The 20,194-nt window shown below is 38.6% G+C and overlaps 1 protein-coding gene across 2 annotated transcripts in view; it reads left to right on the top strand.

Annotated features, from left to right (window-relative positions):
* Window positions 1-20,194, top strand: part of ATP8A2 (ATPase phospholipid transporting 8A2) — a 523,365-nt gene that overhangs the window by 321,893 nt on the left and 181,278 nt on the right. For both annotated transcript variants that reach the window (XM_067562894.1, XM_067562893.1), the window contains exons 25-26: window positions 4,489-4,672; window positions 9,103-9,213. In XM_067562894.1, coding sequence (XP_067418995.1) covers window positions 4,489-4,672; window positions 9,103-9,213 — 295 coding nt within the window. The remainder of the gene's footprint in view (window positions 1-4,488; window positions 4,673-9,102; window positions 9,214-20,194) is intronic.

Raw genomic sequence — 20,194 nt, 5'->3', positions numbered from 1 at the left:
TTTGATAAGAGTCTGGTCCAAATCCTGTCTTCTCTTACAGCCAAATTCACAGTTACTGGTCAGATCATGTAGGAGCCTATTATTAATAAATAATCAGTGGGAAATATTTCACTATAAATAACACTTTTGGTCAGTCCCATTTTTGGGGTTATATTCTTCTAGACAGGCACACTGAGAACCTTTATAGATGCACTCCAGTTTTGCTAGTTTCAGAACACCTGAGCTGGTGGGTTTTAATGAACATGCCATTTTGTTCACCACTACTTCTCTTATTCTCCATGTGCATGGATATGTCTCGGGGCATAGTTTCCTTCCTGGTTTTATTTTTAGCGTAAGCCAAGTACTGAAAGCAGAGACATTCTGCCAGATGGCAGTTTTGGATTGTTACATGCCATTGCAGAATTTTGCTCCAAAGCAGTCGGTTCTTTTCCAGTACATTTGGAACTACTCATTTGTCCAGGAATTTTTGTGAACTTGGAAAAGGGGGTAAAGTGACCAAGATGCCACCTTCAAGTTAGTAGCATGGTTTGTGCTGTAATCTTCCACTTATTCACGTAGATAGCCTATCGAAAGTGCAGAAATGAACCACAGTTCTGGTAATCTCAGGGAATTAATGCTATCTAGCACAGCACACTGAGCAAAATAGATTAAAGGGAATGAGAGGTAGTTTGGAAGCTGAGAAGAAAAAAAGTTTTAAAAAATACAAAATCCCCCAGGAAATCAGTGGCCATCTCAAGTTGTAACTTCTACAGCTAATATACCGTATGCAGCAGAAATATTCTATGGAGCCAGGGAATGTACTTTTCAGGAAAAAAGGTGCATTTTATAAAGCATACATTTATTATTGACCTTAGTTTGAAATTGAATACATCTATCTTAAGAATGAAGAAAGTCTTATTAAAGCCTAACTTGTATCTTAAACTAGAGTGCAGTACAGTTTAATACGTTAGCTGTGGGTATAATCTATTTGTATCTACTGCAGGTAAATATTACTAGGGATGTGATAAAACCACTTTTCTGGAATTGGAAGGTGATAAGTGCTTGTAAGGTAATAAGAAAAAATTGTGTTTCACCTTTGGGTGTTAATTATTCATTGACAAACTTAACTGAATAGTACAGCATTGGTACATGCAATATTGATTGACAAGTAATATATCATTAAATGTTAAAACAATACTTGTGGAAATTTAACCCCAATCCTGCAAGTATTTATGCATGTACTTAACTTTACTTTTGTGAGTAACCCCATTAAGCTTCAATTAAAAACTGAGTCCTGTTTCATAGTTATAAGGAGCTAAGATTATGGGACTTGTTCCTCCTCTCAGCCCAGAAGTATGGCTGGTGGAGTAGAAGGCATGGCCAGTGGAAATGAGAGAACAGTCCTGGGCAGCCATGGGTAACCAAGTATGCAGCCTTCAGACTGCTCTAATTTATGATGAAGCTGGCCCAGCTCTCAGCTATCTCCAGGATCAAGTGAACCCCAGCCCTTATCCTGTCCTACCTGGTTGGACCAGATAATCTGGGGCTTTGTGTTCAACCTAGAAAAAAATCTTTCCTAATTTTTTGAGAGATTAACTGACAAAACTGAACTAATATTGATTTTGCATGTAAGTGTATATTACTTGACAAAGAATGCAACCATCAGTCAGATTTTTTTTAATTAGTTGTCATATGGTTTTGCTACTTTTATTGCCCTGCTTTGACATACAAACTGTTATCAAGATTGGAATTAATTTTGAAAGAAAAACTTAGATGCTAGTTCTTAGCCCCTGAGAGAAATTACAAACTAGCACATTATAAACATCTCAAATGGGGTTGCAAAGGAAGCCCTGAGAGAATCTTAGTTATAATTGCAGTATCTGGACTCTTTAGAAGAATGTATTAATGGCCCTGATCGTCCATCGGGATTCTCTAACATGGATCTCTGCATCTGTTTGGAGTCTCACTGATGTCAGCAAGACCTTGAATGGACAGAGGGTCCTGCTCTAGTAGATTCCAATACGCGAAAGGGTCTACATATGTGAAAACATATTTTTCCAATTACTTTTAAACACAGTATTTTAAATAACTGAGTCCTGTTTTTAGCTATTTTTTTTCGCACTGTGAGGCAATTCAGATAAATTTGTAAATAGAAATATTAACATCAGTTTAAAAAAATTAAACAAACCAAAGCCATTTTAAAAGTAAGCAAAAAGATCTACAACAGGGTGTGCAGTTGTGGAGAAAGATCCTCATGTGATTACAGGTCCTTGGCTTTGCATCTTGCCTCCAATACACATGAGGCAAGTAAATGATGTCCCCCCCCCCCCCCATATACTCTCCTCTCTCTCAAGAGATCAAGATAGAGCACATTCTCTATAGTATTTTACACCATGAACATATATAAAAGTTAGAATTTGACTCAAATTAGGTTCAGAGATGTTTTATAATGATTTATAATCTAACAACTGATATACAAGATAAATTAGTAATATGGTCTGTATTTTCTGTTGGCAGTACAGTTGAGCCCCTGGAGTGCTACAGTACTGTTTTACATTTCTGTACAACTGAGGGTTTCATAAATATGTCCAAAGAGAATTTCGTGCACAAAATCATTGGGATTAAGTGGTTTTTATGGCCTAGTCAACTTTTTCTCTGCTTTCAGTTTTTTCGAACTCAACAGCTGCTAGCTCTTCTAAATGTTTTTGTTAACATAGGAAGATCAGCCATAGTAACTGGTTTTTATAAATAACTTTCTTTCAAACTATTCATCAGGCCTGATACTAAAAGGTGCTCAACACTAGGCAGGATCAAGCCCTTAAAGTGAAAGGCTGACCAAAAGCCATATGTTCTTTTTCCTGATGAGCTATAATCCAGCCAGATGTATAAAAGGGATAAATATAAGTCACTCCCACTGCGGTGAAGAGGTCTGAAAAAATAGTGTATAAAAATCCTTATGTTAATAGTAAAGCCTTTGGGTATCAATTATATTTTGTTTGTGAGTGCATGTGCCTGCTTCAGATGTGAAACAGCTTTGTCTAAAGCTTTATGGAAAGGTATGTAGAATAGTTTTGAGAGTTCATTTGACTAAAAGTGACGTGAAAAGGAATTAAGGTTGTTTGTACAGATGCATCTAGAATTGAAATACTCAAACTGTCCACTTGTGGGTATTGCCAAAATCCTCTTCAATGATCTGGGTATTGTATCTGAATAAAAAGTGATTCAAGTGTGTGATTGTCCAGTTTAATACAGAAAGATTCTGAGTCTTCTCTGAATTAAACCCATGTAAATCAGGAGTATCTCCGCTGAATTTTGTGAAGGCATGTCAAGTTGAAACAGATGTAAGGGAGAAGAATCAAGTTCAAAATATCTACATATAAAATAGATATGAGCGTACATGAGGATAAATATGTTCTGGAACCATAGGGCCACGTTCTGGAACCATAGGGCCACGTTCTGCTCTCAGTTATACCGGTGTAGAAAGTAGCATAACTCAACTGAAGTCAATGGTGTTATACAAGTGTCAAAGTGGAGTAAGTGACATCAGAGTGAAGCCCTTATTCAACTCTTTGGGCCAGATCCTTTAGCTGCCCACATGCAGAAATCCTATTGGTGTCTATGGCTGTTTTACAAGCAGAGCAGCTGCAGCCTGAAGGTCTTCATCCTGTACAGAGAAGACTCGTATTTGATTTAGTGGCCTATATTTGCAGCATATTGGTACAGCAGTAACTATGGGCTGTCAGGTTCCAAGAGTGATGTATTAGATCAAGTTCTGAGATGATCTTAATGTTGATGTGGATTGCATACATGTAAATAACCAGCATAAGATAGCATTAAGGTGGTGTAACTTGCCAACTGAGGGGGTTCAAAGAAGGGGTTGCAAGAGGAAAAGCTACCCACAGCAGGGAGTAAGCAGGTGTAAGATAAGTGGGAAGAAGGGGCTTTTCCATACCTTCTTATTTCTTCTTGTTAGTTGTTTCTCCTACTACAACCCTGTCCTTCAACTCAGAAACCACCACCCCAGTTTGCACCAATTGACCCCAAGGTTGAAGTCTCTGCAAAGAGGTTGAGTATTGAAAGCATGCTAGAGACTGACTTATGCTCCCAACCTAAGAGTGGCCGGTCTAGTTGGGGAAGCTTGCACTGCTGATGCATATGGTGTAGCTGATATGGACTTCAGTCTTCAAGGCTTTAAATCTGGCATCTCCCATGACCATTAAATTCACACACACAATATATTAAAAGAAAAGAGTAGTAAAATCCTTAAAATCAATTTAATCTTGTTTATGATCTCTATTCATTTTAGCTTATAAAAATGGAAAATATTTGAAAATGCTTCTTTTTTTGAAAACATTTGACACATGTTCTAAACTTTAAATGGTGAATTAGGCAACTTTCCAGTAACTCCCTTCCAACATATCTAAATCTAGATTACAGCTGTCCTCTTGGAAAGGCATACATAACTCAGCATGTGGGAAACTGACTGACATTTTCTCTTTTCCTTTCCAGAGTGTCTCCTCTGCAGAAGTCTGAAATAGTAGACATGGTAAAGAAACATGTAAATGCCATCACACTAGCCATCGGGGACGGTGCCAACGACGTGGGAATGATCCAGACGGCGCATGTGGGAGTCGGAATCAGTGGGAATGAGGGCATGCAGGCAACCAACTCCTCTGATTACTCCATAGCACAGGTCAGAGGCACTAAAAGCAGCTGCCATGTCCTGTTGACAGAGATATCAGCTGTGTGACAGCATAAGCACTTGATTGCTGGCTTTCAAGCCAAGAGAATCTTTGTTCATATACTCTTTGAGGCTGCCATCTAAAACTGATACATCAGATGTATTTGGGATCATTTTAGTTTTGATCTTGTTGTACCCTTTGGGGCAATGATCTACCCTCTCCTAAAGGCTTAGGTTTCTTCTTGCCAGCTGTGGAACATTCAAACCGTTCAGTAATCAAGGCGAGGCGCCATTCATGACAGTTACATTTAATGCCCTTCTAATTATAATTTATCTTCCTCAGTGTGTGCTCTTGTCAGTGACACCTGTTGGTGAACTATATTAATGTCCAGAAGAGGTAGATGATGGTGGGACACTCCTTTTATTTTGAAGTCTCTCTAACCCATTTTTCTTAAACTACTAAAGAATCAGTCATTAAAATACTAATTCAGGCAGTGACAGTGACGAGGGGGCATCCTCCCAACTCATCCCACCAGATTGAGCACCGATTACTCTACCTGTAGGCAGTAGCGGGAAGAAGTCATGCAAATTACACCAGCTCTTTGTTTTATTGAACAAATCAAAATATAAACATTAAAAGCAGCACCAGAAATAAAAGAGACTTTTGCTGATGTACATGTACTGTGAATATTGTTTATTTACAGCTAAGATATCAGATACGTTCACTTATCACTTGTGATATAAAAATCTTCAATATCTGTGTGGCTCAGTAGTTTGATAATAGTATAAGGAGGTAATAGATTCAAATCTAGAACAGGGGTAATGACCAAAAGTAATTACAGTCTGTTGGCTCTTTCGTGGCCTGTGAGAAATGAATTGGGATTTCAGGCCCTCAGCATGTAAGCAGCCGTCAGATGAACTCACCATGAAATCTTCCTTTCTTCTTCAAGTGATGGTCTTCCTTTACAATTGATACTAATTGGCATCCTCCTTGGAAATTTCAGCAGAAAGCCCAAGGATTGCAAGGGTAAAAAGGGAGATTCCTCTATTACTCCTAGAGGTAGTTGTTCCTGAACAGGTTGACACATTGACAGAGCAATAAGGGAAACTTGCACTGCTGCTGCCATGATGTATGTGTTCTGTGGTCAGGCAGAGGACTTTCACAAGCACTATACATACACTTTTAAAATTTCAGGTTAAGTCTCATCAGACATTTGTTCACTAATAGACATTAGTATACAGCAAATACACTTATATAGTATTACACCAAAAAAGTAATACAGCAGGACAATCTTTAACTGCCTTGATAATAATGGTTACACTGTCTAGTAGTGACCTCTGCATTATTAACCTTTGTACCATGTACTATATATTGCTTTTGAGGAGCAATTTATTTAAAAAATCCATATTTAGAGAGACTTCATAAGATTAAATGTATTTATTTAAATGACAGTGTAAAAGAATAAGTAAGTAGTCAGAGTTTTGTCCATAGATGGCCTTTCACATTTTATTAATGCCTTTGGCATTTATTCTAATAACATTAAACCTGATGAAGTCATTTGACATTCATGTGTTACTTTCACGTTTAAAAAAAAGACGTGGTTTTGGGGTTAATATAAACATGGTGCAAATGGGTTGTGCTCAGTTTAATTCTGGTTTGGGATTATTGACAATAGTAATAGTGATGATGTTATAATTAATGCTTTTATGTAAGTTGCTGGCAACAATAACATGCAGTTTTAATTTTGGAAACAAAATTTAAAATAATATGGAACTATTCATTTTAGGGGAGAGAAGAGTGTTTTTATTACCTGAAAGATTGCAATATATTGCTGTGTTATGGTGAATCAACTCTATGTTGTGTGCTGATTACTAAAATAAGATGTAGTTCTTTGCAATAGGAGAAATACTAGGCTAAAGTAACACTAAATAGTTTTCAAAAGGAAAACTTGAGCTTCATATGGTATATTCTTCCTCAATGCAGACATATACAGTAACAATTTAGTGGAAATTAAACCTACGCCTTGAAGGGAGAATATGTTCTTCTGAGTAATTTAAGTAGACCGCTGTGATTCCAGAAGTAGGCACATATGGAAAAATAAAGCTCTATATAAAGACTCATTAAGGATTCCATGGGGAATCATAACATAAACTAAACAAATAAAAAGGAAGTTTGCATCTGACCCAATGCCCCCAAAAATAACTTCCATCAGTACAGAAAGCATCTGTGTGAATCATCCTTTTTTCTTGAAATGTTATTGTCCCAGCAATTCATTTTCAAAGAATTCGCAAACCAAAATATTGAGGTTCTTTAGATGGTTCTAAAATTTAATAAAGCTTTTTATTGAAAAAATATACTTTTTATCCAGAGAAGGAATCTGGTGTGTCTAGGAACCATTGCTTTTTTGAATCCTTAAAGGGGAAAATTGCTCAGGGAAAGCCTAGGTTGTATTCTAGATGTTTTCTTTTTCCTACATTTCACTAGTTGTATTAAATAATAAGTATTGGTACTCTAAAAACATCTCTTTTTTGTAGCACACCTCTCATTTTTTAGATCAAGACTGGATATCTTTCTAAAGGATATGTTATAGCTCAAAACTAAGTTATGGTTTGTTGCACAGATTGCTGGGGGAAGTTCTATGGGCTGTGTTATGCAGGAGGTCAAAGCAGATGATCATAAGGCCCTTTTGGGCTTACAATCCATAAATCTCCTGGAACCCACGCCTGCCCCATATCTCATTTATTATTAGACCCCACTCCTGCAAACACTTACACATGTAAGTAACTCAGTGCATGTCAGTAGCTCCATTGAGCTCTGTTAAAATAAAACATTGGCTCTGTTTCATGTAATTCTTTGTCACAGTTCAGTTGGACTACTCACATGTGTATTTAAATGATCAGAAACTTATTCTTTCTGAGTTACATCATTTCCCCAGCTCTTTTAGGAAGCACTTTTTGCATTTTCTTGAGAAATTACAAATCCAATGAGTAGCATTATAGTAACTAAATTATTGTTAAAATCATATGAGCGATGGCTACACCACTTGTGCAGTTTTTCCTCTTTGGGTTATTCTACTATATGTCAATGGAATGCATGCCAGCCTTGCTGGAGTTTACACTATATGTCACACTGTCAAAGGATGAATCTTGGGAAGCATTAAAGTTGTAGCAGGACTGAAGAGAGAGGGTGGGTTGGTTGGTCGTTCATGGATTAGTACACTTATTAGCCATTCACTTTTATCTGCTTTCCAATCCTGATGCAAGCTGGATAGAGATTGAACCGAAACTGAATTATAGTTTGGTTCACTTTGTTTTCTATTATTTTGCTGAAATACCATCAGAGAGCCTGTTCTTGTGGTATTTGCAGCATGCATTAAGTGCTGGAGATCTTTGGAGAGAGTCTATATGTCATGAAATTTCTAGCTCATGTTTGAAGATCCCAGAGTTTCAAATGGGCTTTGGATGAATAATAAATTTGAACCAGAATTTGAAACTTGAACTCCAAACCATATGAGGTGACATATCACCAGCCCCAAAGTGAAAATGAGTTCTTTGGCATCTCTTTAGTTCTCATGATACTACCACACAAAACTATGAAATTCAGTCTCTGCTCATGGGAAACCTGGGGCTGAACTAAAAGGAATGTTGCAAGTCACAAGTGGGTTCCTTAATAGAGCTTGCACATTTCCTGTGCACAATGTGGGTTTGATCCTTCTCCTGTTGAAATCAAGGTGTGAAATCCCATTGAATTAAATAGGAGTAGAAATGACTCATCTTAGTGGTTCAAGCCAGTATTATTAGGCACCAATTTCCATAAACATTTCCATACAACATTTTTAGATGCTGGTATTGTGACCATATTTTTCTTAACCTTCCTTATTATAATCTAATGGACTGAAAATGTTAATATAAATGAATTTGTTCCCATCTTCTTTCAAAAGCTGGTAGTGGTTTTTTAATTTTCTTTTGAGCAGTCTGTCTCTTAAAGTTTCCATTTTAGCCCATAACATTTCTAATTACCACATTGCTCCTTTTAATACACAGAGAAGAGCCTTGTACACTTATTATTAAACCGTCAAACACAGTAATCTTCTCTTGCCATGAGATGAAGAGTTCACATTTATATTTAATCCAATAGGCCCTGTTATGTTAACCTATCCTCATTTGCTATCAGGATAGTAATAATAATTGAAAGCTTCTTGCTACTTAAAGCAAGGGAGGACGAAATTTATGGAATCCTGTTTAAATGATTTACTGCAAAAATGGAATGTTTTGCTGTAATTATTTTAACCTTTTGTTTGTGGTAATAATCTGTCAAAATTACTCTCATGGAAAGGAAGTTCTTGGAACAGATCTAATAGCTGGTCTAAATTTCTTTTACTTTATATAGAGAGTTGTAAAATGTGAGGCTATTTTACTTATGTCCATTTGTCTTTCTCTAGTTTTCCTACTTGGAGAAACTATTATTAGTCCATGGAGCCTGGAGTTACAATCGAGTGACCAAATGCATATTGTACTGCTTCTACAAGAATGTGGTCTTGTATATTATTGAGGTAAGAACAGCCAAGAAGATGAACTTCTTGAACTTGACAATGGATACATTGATTTGACAATAGTAACAGTTTCAATTAGAAAATGAATTAAATTAGTCAGAGTTACATGATTAAATTAATGACATTTAATTTTGAAACAAAAAAAAAATACTCTCCTCACATGACGTATTTATTTTGTGGAATTCACTATCAGAAGATGTCACATAGTGAAGCTGGATTTTAAAAGGAGTTGGATACATTTATGACCTTTGATAATATGTGTAGTTATGCCTACTAAGATGATAGGAAAAATCAAATATCATTTTTCAGAGTATAAAATGATTGTAGCAAGGGTCAGGAAGGCATAATTCCCTAATGCACATTATTGCACATTTAGCCATGTACATTACGAGGGCACCAAATTTGATGGACCAATCATCTGATCTAGTATGGCAAATTCTATGGTGATGTACCAGTGCTCAAAATCTGTTTTTAAAAAAATAGTTGAATGTTTTTCTTTGTTCTTCTCAATAAACAGATGCTAAGAAGGAGGGACAATAAACAAGAAAATGAGAACCTTATAATTAGTCAGCCATTAAGAGTAGCTTTCAAGAGACAGTGGGTCAGAAATATTTTACTGTTCAATAAATCATACCATGGTCGGTGTATATATCTGACTCCCTCAGGGTCTGATCATCTTTTATGCATGTATTATTCTCATGGAGAACAGGAGTTTTCCACAAACATGTTCCATTTTTTTTCTTAAATGTGTCTAAATGACCTTTGCTTTGGAGTTTATCATTTGCAACATAGTTCAAAGTCTATTTACTACATGTGGACAGTTACCATAGTACTGAAGAGTCAAACTGTGTCCTTTCCAAGTGCTCCTATGTCAGAAATGCATTCAGCCCACCAACACCATAGCACTCAGTTTCATTGTGAGAGGGCAACCTAGCTAAGAGAGATATACAGCAATTTCAGTTTTTTAGAATAATATGGACAGACACTAGTTTCTCCTAGTTAAGGTTATAAATTCTCCTTCATTATAAGCCAGAACCTGGTTAGCCTCTGTCTTTGCTAAAATTTAAAAGCCATGTACCCGATATTTGACAGGTATGGTTTTATCATAGTGTAGAATTTTTCATAACGTTTTCAGACAAATCAGACAAGGCATTTGGGAGATTGGAGGGTTTCAATATGAGCTGATCTCACTTCTTGAATATTTTTCTAGCCAGTTTTTTGGCTCATAATTACAAAACAGTTTTCAATAAGAGGCTGTAAGTGTTGCTGGAGATGAGAATAATTTTATTCATTATTGCTGAAGCAAAATATGAATAATTAAAGGGGCATTGCCAAGGTTTTTTTAAGATAGGGTTTTTTTTCTGTCTCTTCTTTGTTTGGAATACCCTTAGCAGCTTCGCAATTATTTTTCTTTCTTTAGGAGTTCTATTTCCATGTCATAGACTTTTTTTAAATCCTGTGTTTCTTATAGATTATTGTATGTCATGGCTCTGCTTCAATAATTACTAGTTACAGCATAATAAAAACATTGTATAATAATATTATAGGGCTAAATTATAACACCCCACATGTGAAAAGGCTGAGAAGCCCCCTCAGGGAAGGGCTGAAGATTGGTGAAGATCTTTGTGGCCTCAAGCCTGAGTTGTTCTGTTAAATCATCTTCTTGTGGGGAGAGGTCTTCCTAACCATAAGATGTCCCAAGATAATGCTTAAAATGCAGGTCTACTCTGAAAATACATGGTGTAAAGATGGCCTCTTCTTTCTATCCTCATCTGCTTCCTTGTGTATTCAGAGTCCTGTCTGCTTGCTTCACTAACAGAAATTAGCTTTTACTCATTTTTAGTTCTGTGGCACTGCAGAGCCAGGACAGATAAGAATGAGCTGGATTCCATTCCGGTTCATGCATCAGCATAACAAAGTTGTTAATGACAGTAGTTTCTATTGCAGTGGCCAAGTTATGCCCTTGGTTACACTTGTACATCTGCACTGCATATATGTTAGAAAGGTTCACCCACAAGGAAGCTTTTGCTGGCAATGGGGTAAAGGTGAGGGCAGAATTTGAAGTCTGTGGGATTGCACCTGTGTAACTGAGGGCAGGAACTAACCTACGGAATTGATACTTGTGGTGATCCCAAGCTTAAGAGCACTCATTTTTGATTTTCAGTTCCCACATTGAATTTTCAGCACAGGCAGTTTGGGAAAAAAATGTATTTATGAACTTAACAAAATTGATCTGGAAACTGTAAAGACACAACAAATATGGAAGCCCAGGCTGTTATTCTTGGAGTCACTTTCCAGACTACAATTAAACCTTTCTTTAGCTTTACACAAAGAAGACCATAATGTTTTGTATTTCTAGCATGAGGCCTTGGAGTGCCATTCACTTTTTCTGGGGGTTGGTGATCACAGAAAAGAGAAGCTCCACTGTGAAACAAAACCCACGGCTCATGAGATTCCCACCTTCCATGGCAGTGGCGCAGCCCCTTGAGTATCTGCTGCGGTATTATTGTTTATTCCCCAACACTCTGAACAAGCTTGGTCTTTACCTGCCACTGTCTCTTTTGATCTGCCATGTGCAGAGATATTTTTCTTTGACATCACAGGGAAACCAGAGTTTGTACCTGAATTACAATCCAAGCTAATTTTCAGAAGCCTCTGCTGAGTAAATAGTTGTAGAGTTGAACTGAACAGCATGTCTGTCAGTGTGACAGGGTCATCAGTTATGCTCTCGCTACTGTATGTGTTTTATATCACTGAAGGTTTAACACCTGAAGTAAGCTTTATGTACCTGAATTTCCCAGACATGCAATGCTGGATCTCACTGTAATTCTTTTTGTCCTGCTGCATCACACAAGCCGCAGACTAGAAATGAGAGATTGTTCTCATTGAGGAAGCCTGAGTACAGCCAGACATGAAAGTCACAAAGAGCTACAGTTAGGAGGGAACAAACTTCGGTTAAACAAGCAATGAAAAAATGTCTGAGAAGAACTTATCTTCTGCCCCCTTTCTCCCAACATCTCTGGATGCGTAGATCATCATATAGCTCAAAACTGTAGAAAATTTAAAAATTGGTCCCAGAAATGCATCTAGTGAGAGAACCAGGAGGAATCCAGCAATATCATCTCACATGCTGTGACTTTCTATGCTTTTGTGACTAATTTTCTCCAACTTCTTGGAAAGGTATTATTCAAAAAACAAAATTATGGGCCTCAATATCCAATGCACTCACCCTCTTTGTGCTGTGGATGTTACTTGTACTAGAGTCTACTGAGCTGACACTGGTCACTTTTTGTTCAACGGGTGTGTAATGGTATTTTTGTGAATGGGGGGTGGGGTTGTATGAAGTTCTTTAAATACACAAGCTTGCTGTTTAGCTACATTCATTGCTGCTGGAATGTATGGCCCCATAGAGACTGTTTCCTGTGACAAGGGGGCTAAAATGGTGGAGCAGAAGACAGCTCTTAGATTCAAGAGAATGCAGGAAAATGTCATGAAAAAACTAAATCTTCACACTCTACAGATTTAGATTGCAGCCCATTTAATATTTGTTCTTTTGTTGTTGTTGTTGTTGTTTTTAAATGAAATATTAATGCTTTTGAAACTCCCAAGAATTACAGCCCTGGAACTTAAAGTCCTTTGGACCTGATTCTCCTTTGCCCCAAGGCCCCTCTGTGCCATTCTGGTGGTATAAAGGTGCCTTAAAGAAGATGTAAATGTAATTTTTGCTCACTTAAGGCCCAGTTATGCTGCCAATATAGTGCAAAGAGATCTTTCTGTAAATGAGAATCGGGCCCCTTTATCCACAGAGCAGGTTCAGCAAAATCAGCAGTACAGGCTTCCCTGTGCTGCCTGGCACTGAACTGTGGGAGGGAATTCTGTTTGCCAAGATGGCTAGAGAAGCTGGACCCAAATAAAATGCCCTTTTGCCAGCTTTTCACTCCTAGAGTCTTGTTGTCTGTCTGCAGGAGCAGATTACTTAAGTCTTCACACTGCACTTCTGTGCCATCCCAGAATCACCCCTGAAACATGAAGTCATCAAACATAGACTCCACAGACAAATAGCAGGGTATCATTACAAGTCTCCATCCCATTGAGCTATTTATTTATCTGGCTTTATTGCAACTGGTGAAATAGATCTATCAAACAGATGTGAAACAGATATTTCACTATCAATGACATAAATCTCTCTGATGATATCAGAGCTATGATATATAGCTGATTTCAAAAGGAAAAGGACACAAGAACCTTTCTTTCATGTCATGCTTAGAGAAGTTAAAACATGGCGAGATCAAATGGGATACCAGAAATGCCAGGAAGAAGTTCAAACCATTTGGGAATGATACTGTGATCAGTATATGGAAGGCAGTGTTCAAGTTAAAGAGAATTACACAGGAAAGGAGTGCAGGTTTCTTCACTGGAAAAAGTTAGGTAGTTAAATTAGTTAGTACAATAAAGCCTAATAGATCCAAGTAAGGATCAAGGCCCCCTTGTACTAGGTACTGTACAAACAAGTAAAAACAATAGTCCTTGCATCAGAGGTCTCACAATCTAGGACTATGACAAGACTCAACAGGTGGAAGGAACTGACAAAGGGGTACTCGGAATGATGAGAGGATGAGGCATCAGTAAGAGGAATATGTTATAAATAGCAGTTTTCTCAGCTCACCATCTGCCTAGCCATTGTCAGATGGCCAGATTTCCTAGTCGACATGACAGAGATAAACCTTAAGGCAAGATTTGAAGCTGATGGCTTTATAGATTTTAATAGGGAGTTTTTCCTATATTGTAAGGCCCGCATGGGAGAAAGAGCACAAAGGTGCTAGAGAAGAACAAGACCGTCAGCCTCATAGTTTTCCCATTTGGAACTCAATTAGACCCTCAAAAAAAGTCTAAGTAGACTTATTACTGCTTAGATAAACATACTTTAAAAAATGTATCATATTTGTGAGTCTCACAAGACTGGGTTATGCGTGACCTGTAAAGTCCTCCATATGCTCCTTGTGACCACCATTTTGGACTTGTCCAATAGAAAATGTTGCCTGAAACCACTTTTGAAATAGTTAGAGCTTCATTTTGTTTTTAAAATGCTGTTTTTGACGTAAAAATACTTTAAAAACTTCATTTTTATCAGAAGCAGCCATAAGGATTTCATCGTTGGAATCTAAAATGGCGGAGAGGATTCAGCATATCCATAAGACATACCCAGGTCTGACACTTCCAGGTGCTAGGTGTAGTAACTGACATTATAGGAAGCTGTTTTGTAGCAAATTGTTTTCTAAATAATCATAGAATCATAGAGTTGGAAGGGACCTCAGGAGGTCATCTAGTCCAACCCCCTGCTCAAAGCAGGACTAATATAATATAATATAATTGTTTATAATAGTTTATAATAGTTAATATAATAATTTATTATAATATAATATAATAAAATTACCAGGACTATAATATAATATATAATTTTATCAGGAATCCAAAATACCGATATACTCAGGCTATGCAATTATAGGGCCAGACTTTCAAAATCTCTAAAAACATAGGGCTACGCACAAAGGTGTGCAGGCAATTGAGTTTCTTATCATGATTGGGCATAGAAATTAGTTATTTACCCATGCATATAGCCAGATTGGAAATTGAAATAGGTATTTGAATGTGCAAATACACAGTCGGCGCATATAGTCGTAGCAGCAGTTCTGCCTACTAATTAGGCATAAATCATACACACACATTTTTTGCATACATCTTTGGACTTTTGGGGGTTTTGAAAATCTGGCCTCTAAATGTCTTCATTTAGATAAACGGCCATGTGTTGAAAAGAAGTTATTCTCAATGGATAATTGCACTATACAGCTCAGGGTCCTGGCTATATTAGTAAGCCATCCAAATAAATATGAATCAGACTTTAACTAGAGCAGCATATCCTCATAAGGAGCTCAGATACCAAGGTGATGGATGCAGTAGAAGAACCTATATAGATAAAATTCAGTAGTTTGTATTTTTATACTTTTTTTCAGAAAAAGAACCCTTATTTCAGAATCTTCCTTTTCTGTGTGGAACCTTTTTATCAGTTTCATACTCATGAGTAACAGTAACAGAAAATATTTGCTGGACGATCTAGGTCAGCATAAAACACAGCCAAACAAATACCCAGAAAATATGTATTGTATATACTCCAATTCAGGAAAAATATTATTAATTATTATGGAGGCCATAAAGCAGATCCTTAAAATGGCCTGCCAAATTGTTGTTTCAAATAAAACAAGATATGGTTTATGCATATCACATAACCCTATTCCAAAGATAGCTAGGAAGTGACTATATACCCTTTGTTTTTTCTTTCTTTGAAAATGTATCCAAATTCCTCTTGAACCAGTTTACAACTGCTAGTCGCTATTGCTGGTGCTGACAGTTTATTCCATATTTCAACCCCCCATTGTGTAAATAAATTGTTTGAATTGCTCTTAAACTAGTTCCTTCCTCAATTTTAATCCATGATTGACTTCTTGTTTTTGGATTCCTAATTTAGTGTGTTAATCCCACTAGTTTTGAAGGAGTCAGTCACCAAGATAAATCCATACTCTTTTTCCTTTCCTTGCAGTAATGTATGCTGCACATGAATCATTAGAGAGTCCATCTTTATTAAAGGATTTTGCCTCAAGTGCTAGATGGATGTATTTAATATTTTTCAAATGTTCTACCACTAATCATAGAAAATGATCAGTGATCAAACACATACCTTTTTTGCTTGCTTGCTTGTTTGTTTCTTCTGAACATACTCTGTAATACGTCCTACAGAAGGCATAGTTGATAATTCTTCAACAAAGTACCATTATTATGAATGACAAATTAGACTTCATGGCTAGGTCCCAAAATCTCTGAGTGTCTCGTGCAACATCTGCAAGTACCAGAACGTATTGCAAAAGGATTGCAGTAAAGAATCTCTTCTGATATTTTATTTGTGGGAGGTATTATGCCAGGAGCTAAAAGATCCCTTAGATTTTTTATACCATGGTAGAACATGGTGAATGTGACAAATACGATGAGTGGGTCTTTTGTGTGAAGTTTTTGCTTTATTCTGTATGAAATGCATAGATTCCCACATGGAGGCTAATAAGAAAAGAAAAATGTTGATGCTGTCCTGTAAAATTGGTGTTTTCATTGTGTATGAAATATATTGGTAATCTCTTCAGCTGTGGCTTTATCAAAGCAGGAATTCTGTATAGTAAATAAATACACATTTCCAGCCTCTTATTAATCCTTGTCACCAATGGAAATGCATTTTAATGTTGGAAAGGAAGAACATATTATGGAGACTAGATAAACTCTGATCATGAAGAATCATCCTGAAGAGAAGTGAAGCCCAGTCATGTAGAAATGGTGTGCTTTTGTTATGTTAAAAAATTAATGACAATGTTCTGATATGTGTGAAAATGAGATCAGAATCGGGCCTTTAGTATATAGCAAAAGTATATTTTTAAATTTCAGGTCACATTATAACTGACTCCAGTCTGGGTTTTGTTTCCTGACACTACAAGTTACAGTTAATTTAAAACTATTTTTGTTCATTTAGAATTATTTTTAAACAATTCAATAATTTTAGCTTATCTTCTTTTTTCAGTAAAAACAAAAGGAAGAGGGGGTAGAATCTGCTCTCACTTATACCAATGTAAATTCAGTGACTATAGTGGAATTACTAAGGATGCAGAGGACAATCGATAGTAAATTCGTATCAACATTAGAAAATGTAAATAAGCCTGATCAGGGAATAACCTGTATTCAATGAGTCCATGCTGAATTTAGCTACACCCATCCTACTACACCAAAGGGATTGTCATAGGATGGCCCAGCCTAAAGTGCCCTCTGTGGCAGGCCATGGCATGACAGGCACACATGCCTCAGTTTCCCTTTTCAGAGTCTCCAATTGCTGCATGCAAGCTTATTCTGTGGTCCTTCAACATAGTTTATTACCAAAACATAGTTCAAATATTCTCTAACAAGTCATAAACATAGTCCATTTTCCAAACCCCATGTATATAGTCCTTAATACCCTGCTCTTCCCAGTGGGCACCCCACCAGGCTGTCTGTGGGGAGTCCTCCCATACCACACTCTGGTGTCTTCCGCCCCACTGAGGCTCCTTGTTGGACCTCTTCCGTCCCTCTGCTAGGACTTCCAGTCCAGCCCTTCTAGCTGGAATGCAACTCTGTCCTTCCAAATGGGAACCCCATAGCCTCCCTGCCAGGAGATCATCCCCACCAGGACATCAGCTTTCACTCCCCCGGGCCCTCTCACTGTTCATTTGGGTTCAGCTTTCCAGCCCTGGGGATGTCAGCAGGTAAGCTCCTCCATTGCTCTCCTACCTTCAGCTCCCTCTGTCCTTTGACTCTGACTGTCCTGTTTAGAGACAGCAGGGCACTGCCTCTGCTACTCCTTGGCTTCAGCCCTCTGCATTTGGGTCTCTGGGTTGGGGCTGGCAGCCAACAAACCCCTCTTGCTGCTCTCCTGCCTTCTGCCTTCTCCCAAGAACCACAATCAGTCTCCCAGCTTTGGCTGTGCTCGCTGCCTCCTCTTCTCCTGACAAACCCAGACCCTGGCTTACTGGTTTCCCCTCCCAGAGTGTGATGGGGTATCCACTTCTCACAAGTCCCCAAGAGGTTAAGGTGGCTAGGTGGGCTCATTAATTGCATAGGCTGCACCTGGAGGAGGAGCCAGGGAGCAGTGAGAGTTAATTGAAGAGAAAGCGCAGCTGGACAGAAATGGGGGCCTATATAAATCTTAGTGGCTGAGAGCAGAAGGGGGCTACAGAGAGAGGGGGGCTGGCTGGCTGACTGACTGACTGACTGACTGGCTGGCTGGCTGGCGGCAGTTGCTGTTGGGCTAAGATAAGGCAAAGTAGGAAGTAGCCCAGGGATACATCATTAAGGGATAGGACTGTGGAGACCTTGGCTGCTAGTAGTGGGGTCCCTGGGCTGGAACCCAGTGTCAAGGGCGGGCCTGGGTTCCCCTACCAGCCACTGGGGAAGTGGCACAGTTAGGGGTGGTGAAAGGGGAGAATTCCTGGGTCAGTGGGTCCCCGGACACTTGGATACACACCCACTCCCTGGACAGGAGAACTATAGTGACCTGGCTGGAGGGCTAAGCCACAAAGCAGGAGCAGGAGAGTCCCAAGATAGCCAGACTGAGAGAGTGATTAACTACAGGAACGGGCATTGACCTGGCAGAGCTAATCCCCAGATGCAGCCAGAAGGAGGCGCTCCAGAGACGAGTGAAGAGCACTCTGTGTTGCTGTGTCTCCCCCTTCAGGTCCTCCCTTGTACTCCATAGACACCAGGGGTTTTTCCACCCCCTTAACTGGCCAAATGGGAGCACTTGTTCTGGCACAGGTGAGCTGGACCTACTTCATTTACCAGGGCCAGCCACCCTGTGACAGGGGCTAATTGTAACAAAGCTACTTTAAAATCCAGTGCTATGTCTAGTAATATAGCCTGTTACAAATATATCCTTTGGCCCAAACATCAGTTTCATTTACACCAGGTTTATAGTGGTAGAACTCCATTGATTGTAGTAGAGTTATTCCTGATTTACACTGAAGTAACTCAGAGCACAACCAGATGCTCTTGTATGGTTCTTGTTCATGAGGAAGTGTTTTTACACCAGTGTTTTTCCTTCTTACCGTAGATTCAAGCAATGAGATTGGTATTTGGGAGGGGAGGGGGAATGTCTTTTTTCACTCTGTGATTCATTAGTTAGCATAGTTATTTTAAAAATGTATTTGTAAAGTAACTTCCTTCCCTCGGAAAGTTGTAATGTAAACCACTGTCCATGAAATTACTGTCTGACAGAGCATTTGGTGACAGACTCCTGCCAAAAGGACTCGCTGGCATAGTGGATCAATTAGTGTGTGATTTTACTTAAGTTTAGAAGCTCTTTGTTGAATCCAAGATATGAAAAACTGCCATGTAAGCATATGTGTTTTAAAATTCAGTGAAAGTTGGAAGATTTTAGCTCTTTAGGGGGAAAAAAAATCCAGCTATTTTCATTACATTTATTGGCTCAATGTGTTGCATCAGCTGCCGTTTACATGGATGGGAGAGTTAAACATACAGGAGCAGAGGTAGCATTTAAATACAAAACTAAGACTAAATATGGGTTTTGAAGCAATTTTCTATGTTTGACTTTTTAATAAAGTGGGTTTTTTAACAATGATGATAAGAGGGTCTCTTGTATGCAGATGTCAGAGCTCAGTGTCTAGGTTCCATGACCTGAGGATGGACTCTGAGAAGGCTAAGCAATGTAGACAGCCCTCCAGATGCCAGGTTGGGCACTCTTCTGCCATATGAGTTATTGTCTATGATGTTGCTCTGCAGTCACAGCACAGGAAGGAGCCCAGGCCCTGCTGGTGCATGGTTGCAGCAACTCTGATCTAATCAGAAAGTAGCCTGTAGAGCTGGTCCAGGATCTGCGATCAGTTGGACAAGAAGGAAGGTGCAGTGATGGATTCCTGGATTTACTTAGCATGTTAGACTCTTTTTCTCCACCAAAGCTTCCACTCTGTAAGGACATAATATTCGGCTCCCTGGTGGCGCTGATCATCTGTGCATGGTAAAAGGCCAGTAGCGCTCTTGTCCAAGGGTGTATGAGCTGCTGTTGCAGAGGTGTCAAGAGATCAGCCATGGTTTAACCACCTCCACAGAGTGCGATTCCTCCCCTGAATAGGAATAGACCTGCAAGTCAGCGCAGTGTTTGTTCCCAGTGTGAAAACGGGGCATCAGTCATCCAGAGATGTAATAGGTTGGTTTCATCGGTCTGCAGTTCTCTAAACAGACTTAACTGTAATGGCATATCATCAGAGGTGTGGGAGAGCTATATGTGCTAGCACATACAGACTGGAGGTTGGTGTATAGTTAAAACAGCCACTAATAATACAAGTGGCTGAATTCAGCTCCATGTCAATGAGCTGAGTGTGGTGGCTGCACCCCTAGACCT

The sequence above is a fragment of the Emydura macquarii genome, unplaced genomic scaffold, assembly GCF_026122565.2.
Source record: "Emydura macquarii macquarii isolate MOO-44397 ecotype Brisbane River unplaced genomic scaffold, CSIRO-AGI_Emac_v2 contig_2473, whole genome shotgun sequence".
Taxonomy (NCBI): Eukaryota; Metazoa; Chordata; order Testudines; family Chelidae; genus Emydura; species Emydura macquarii.
The sequence above is the reverse complement of the archived record's forward strand: the minus strand, read 5'-3'. Positions and strand labels throughout refer to the sequence as shown.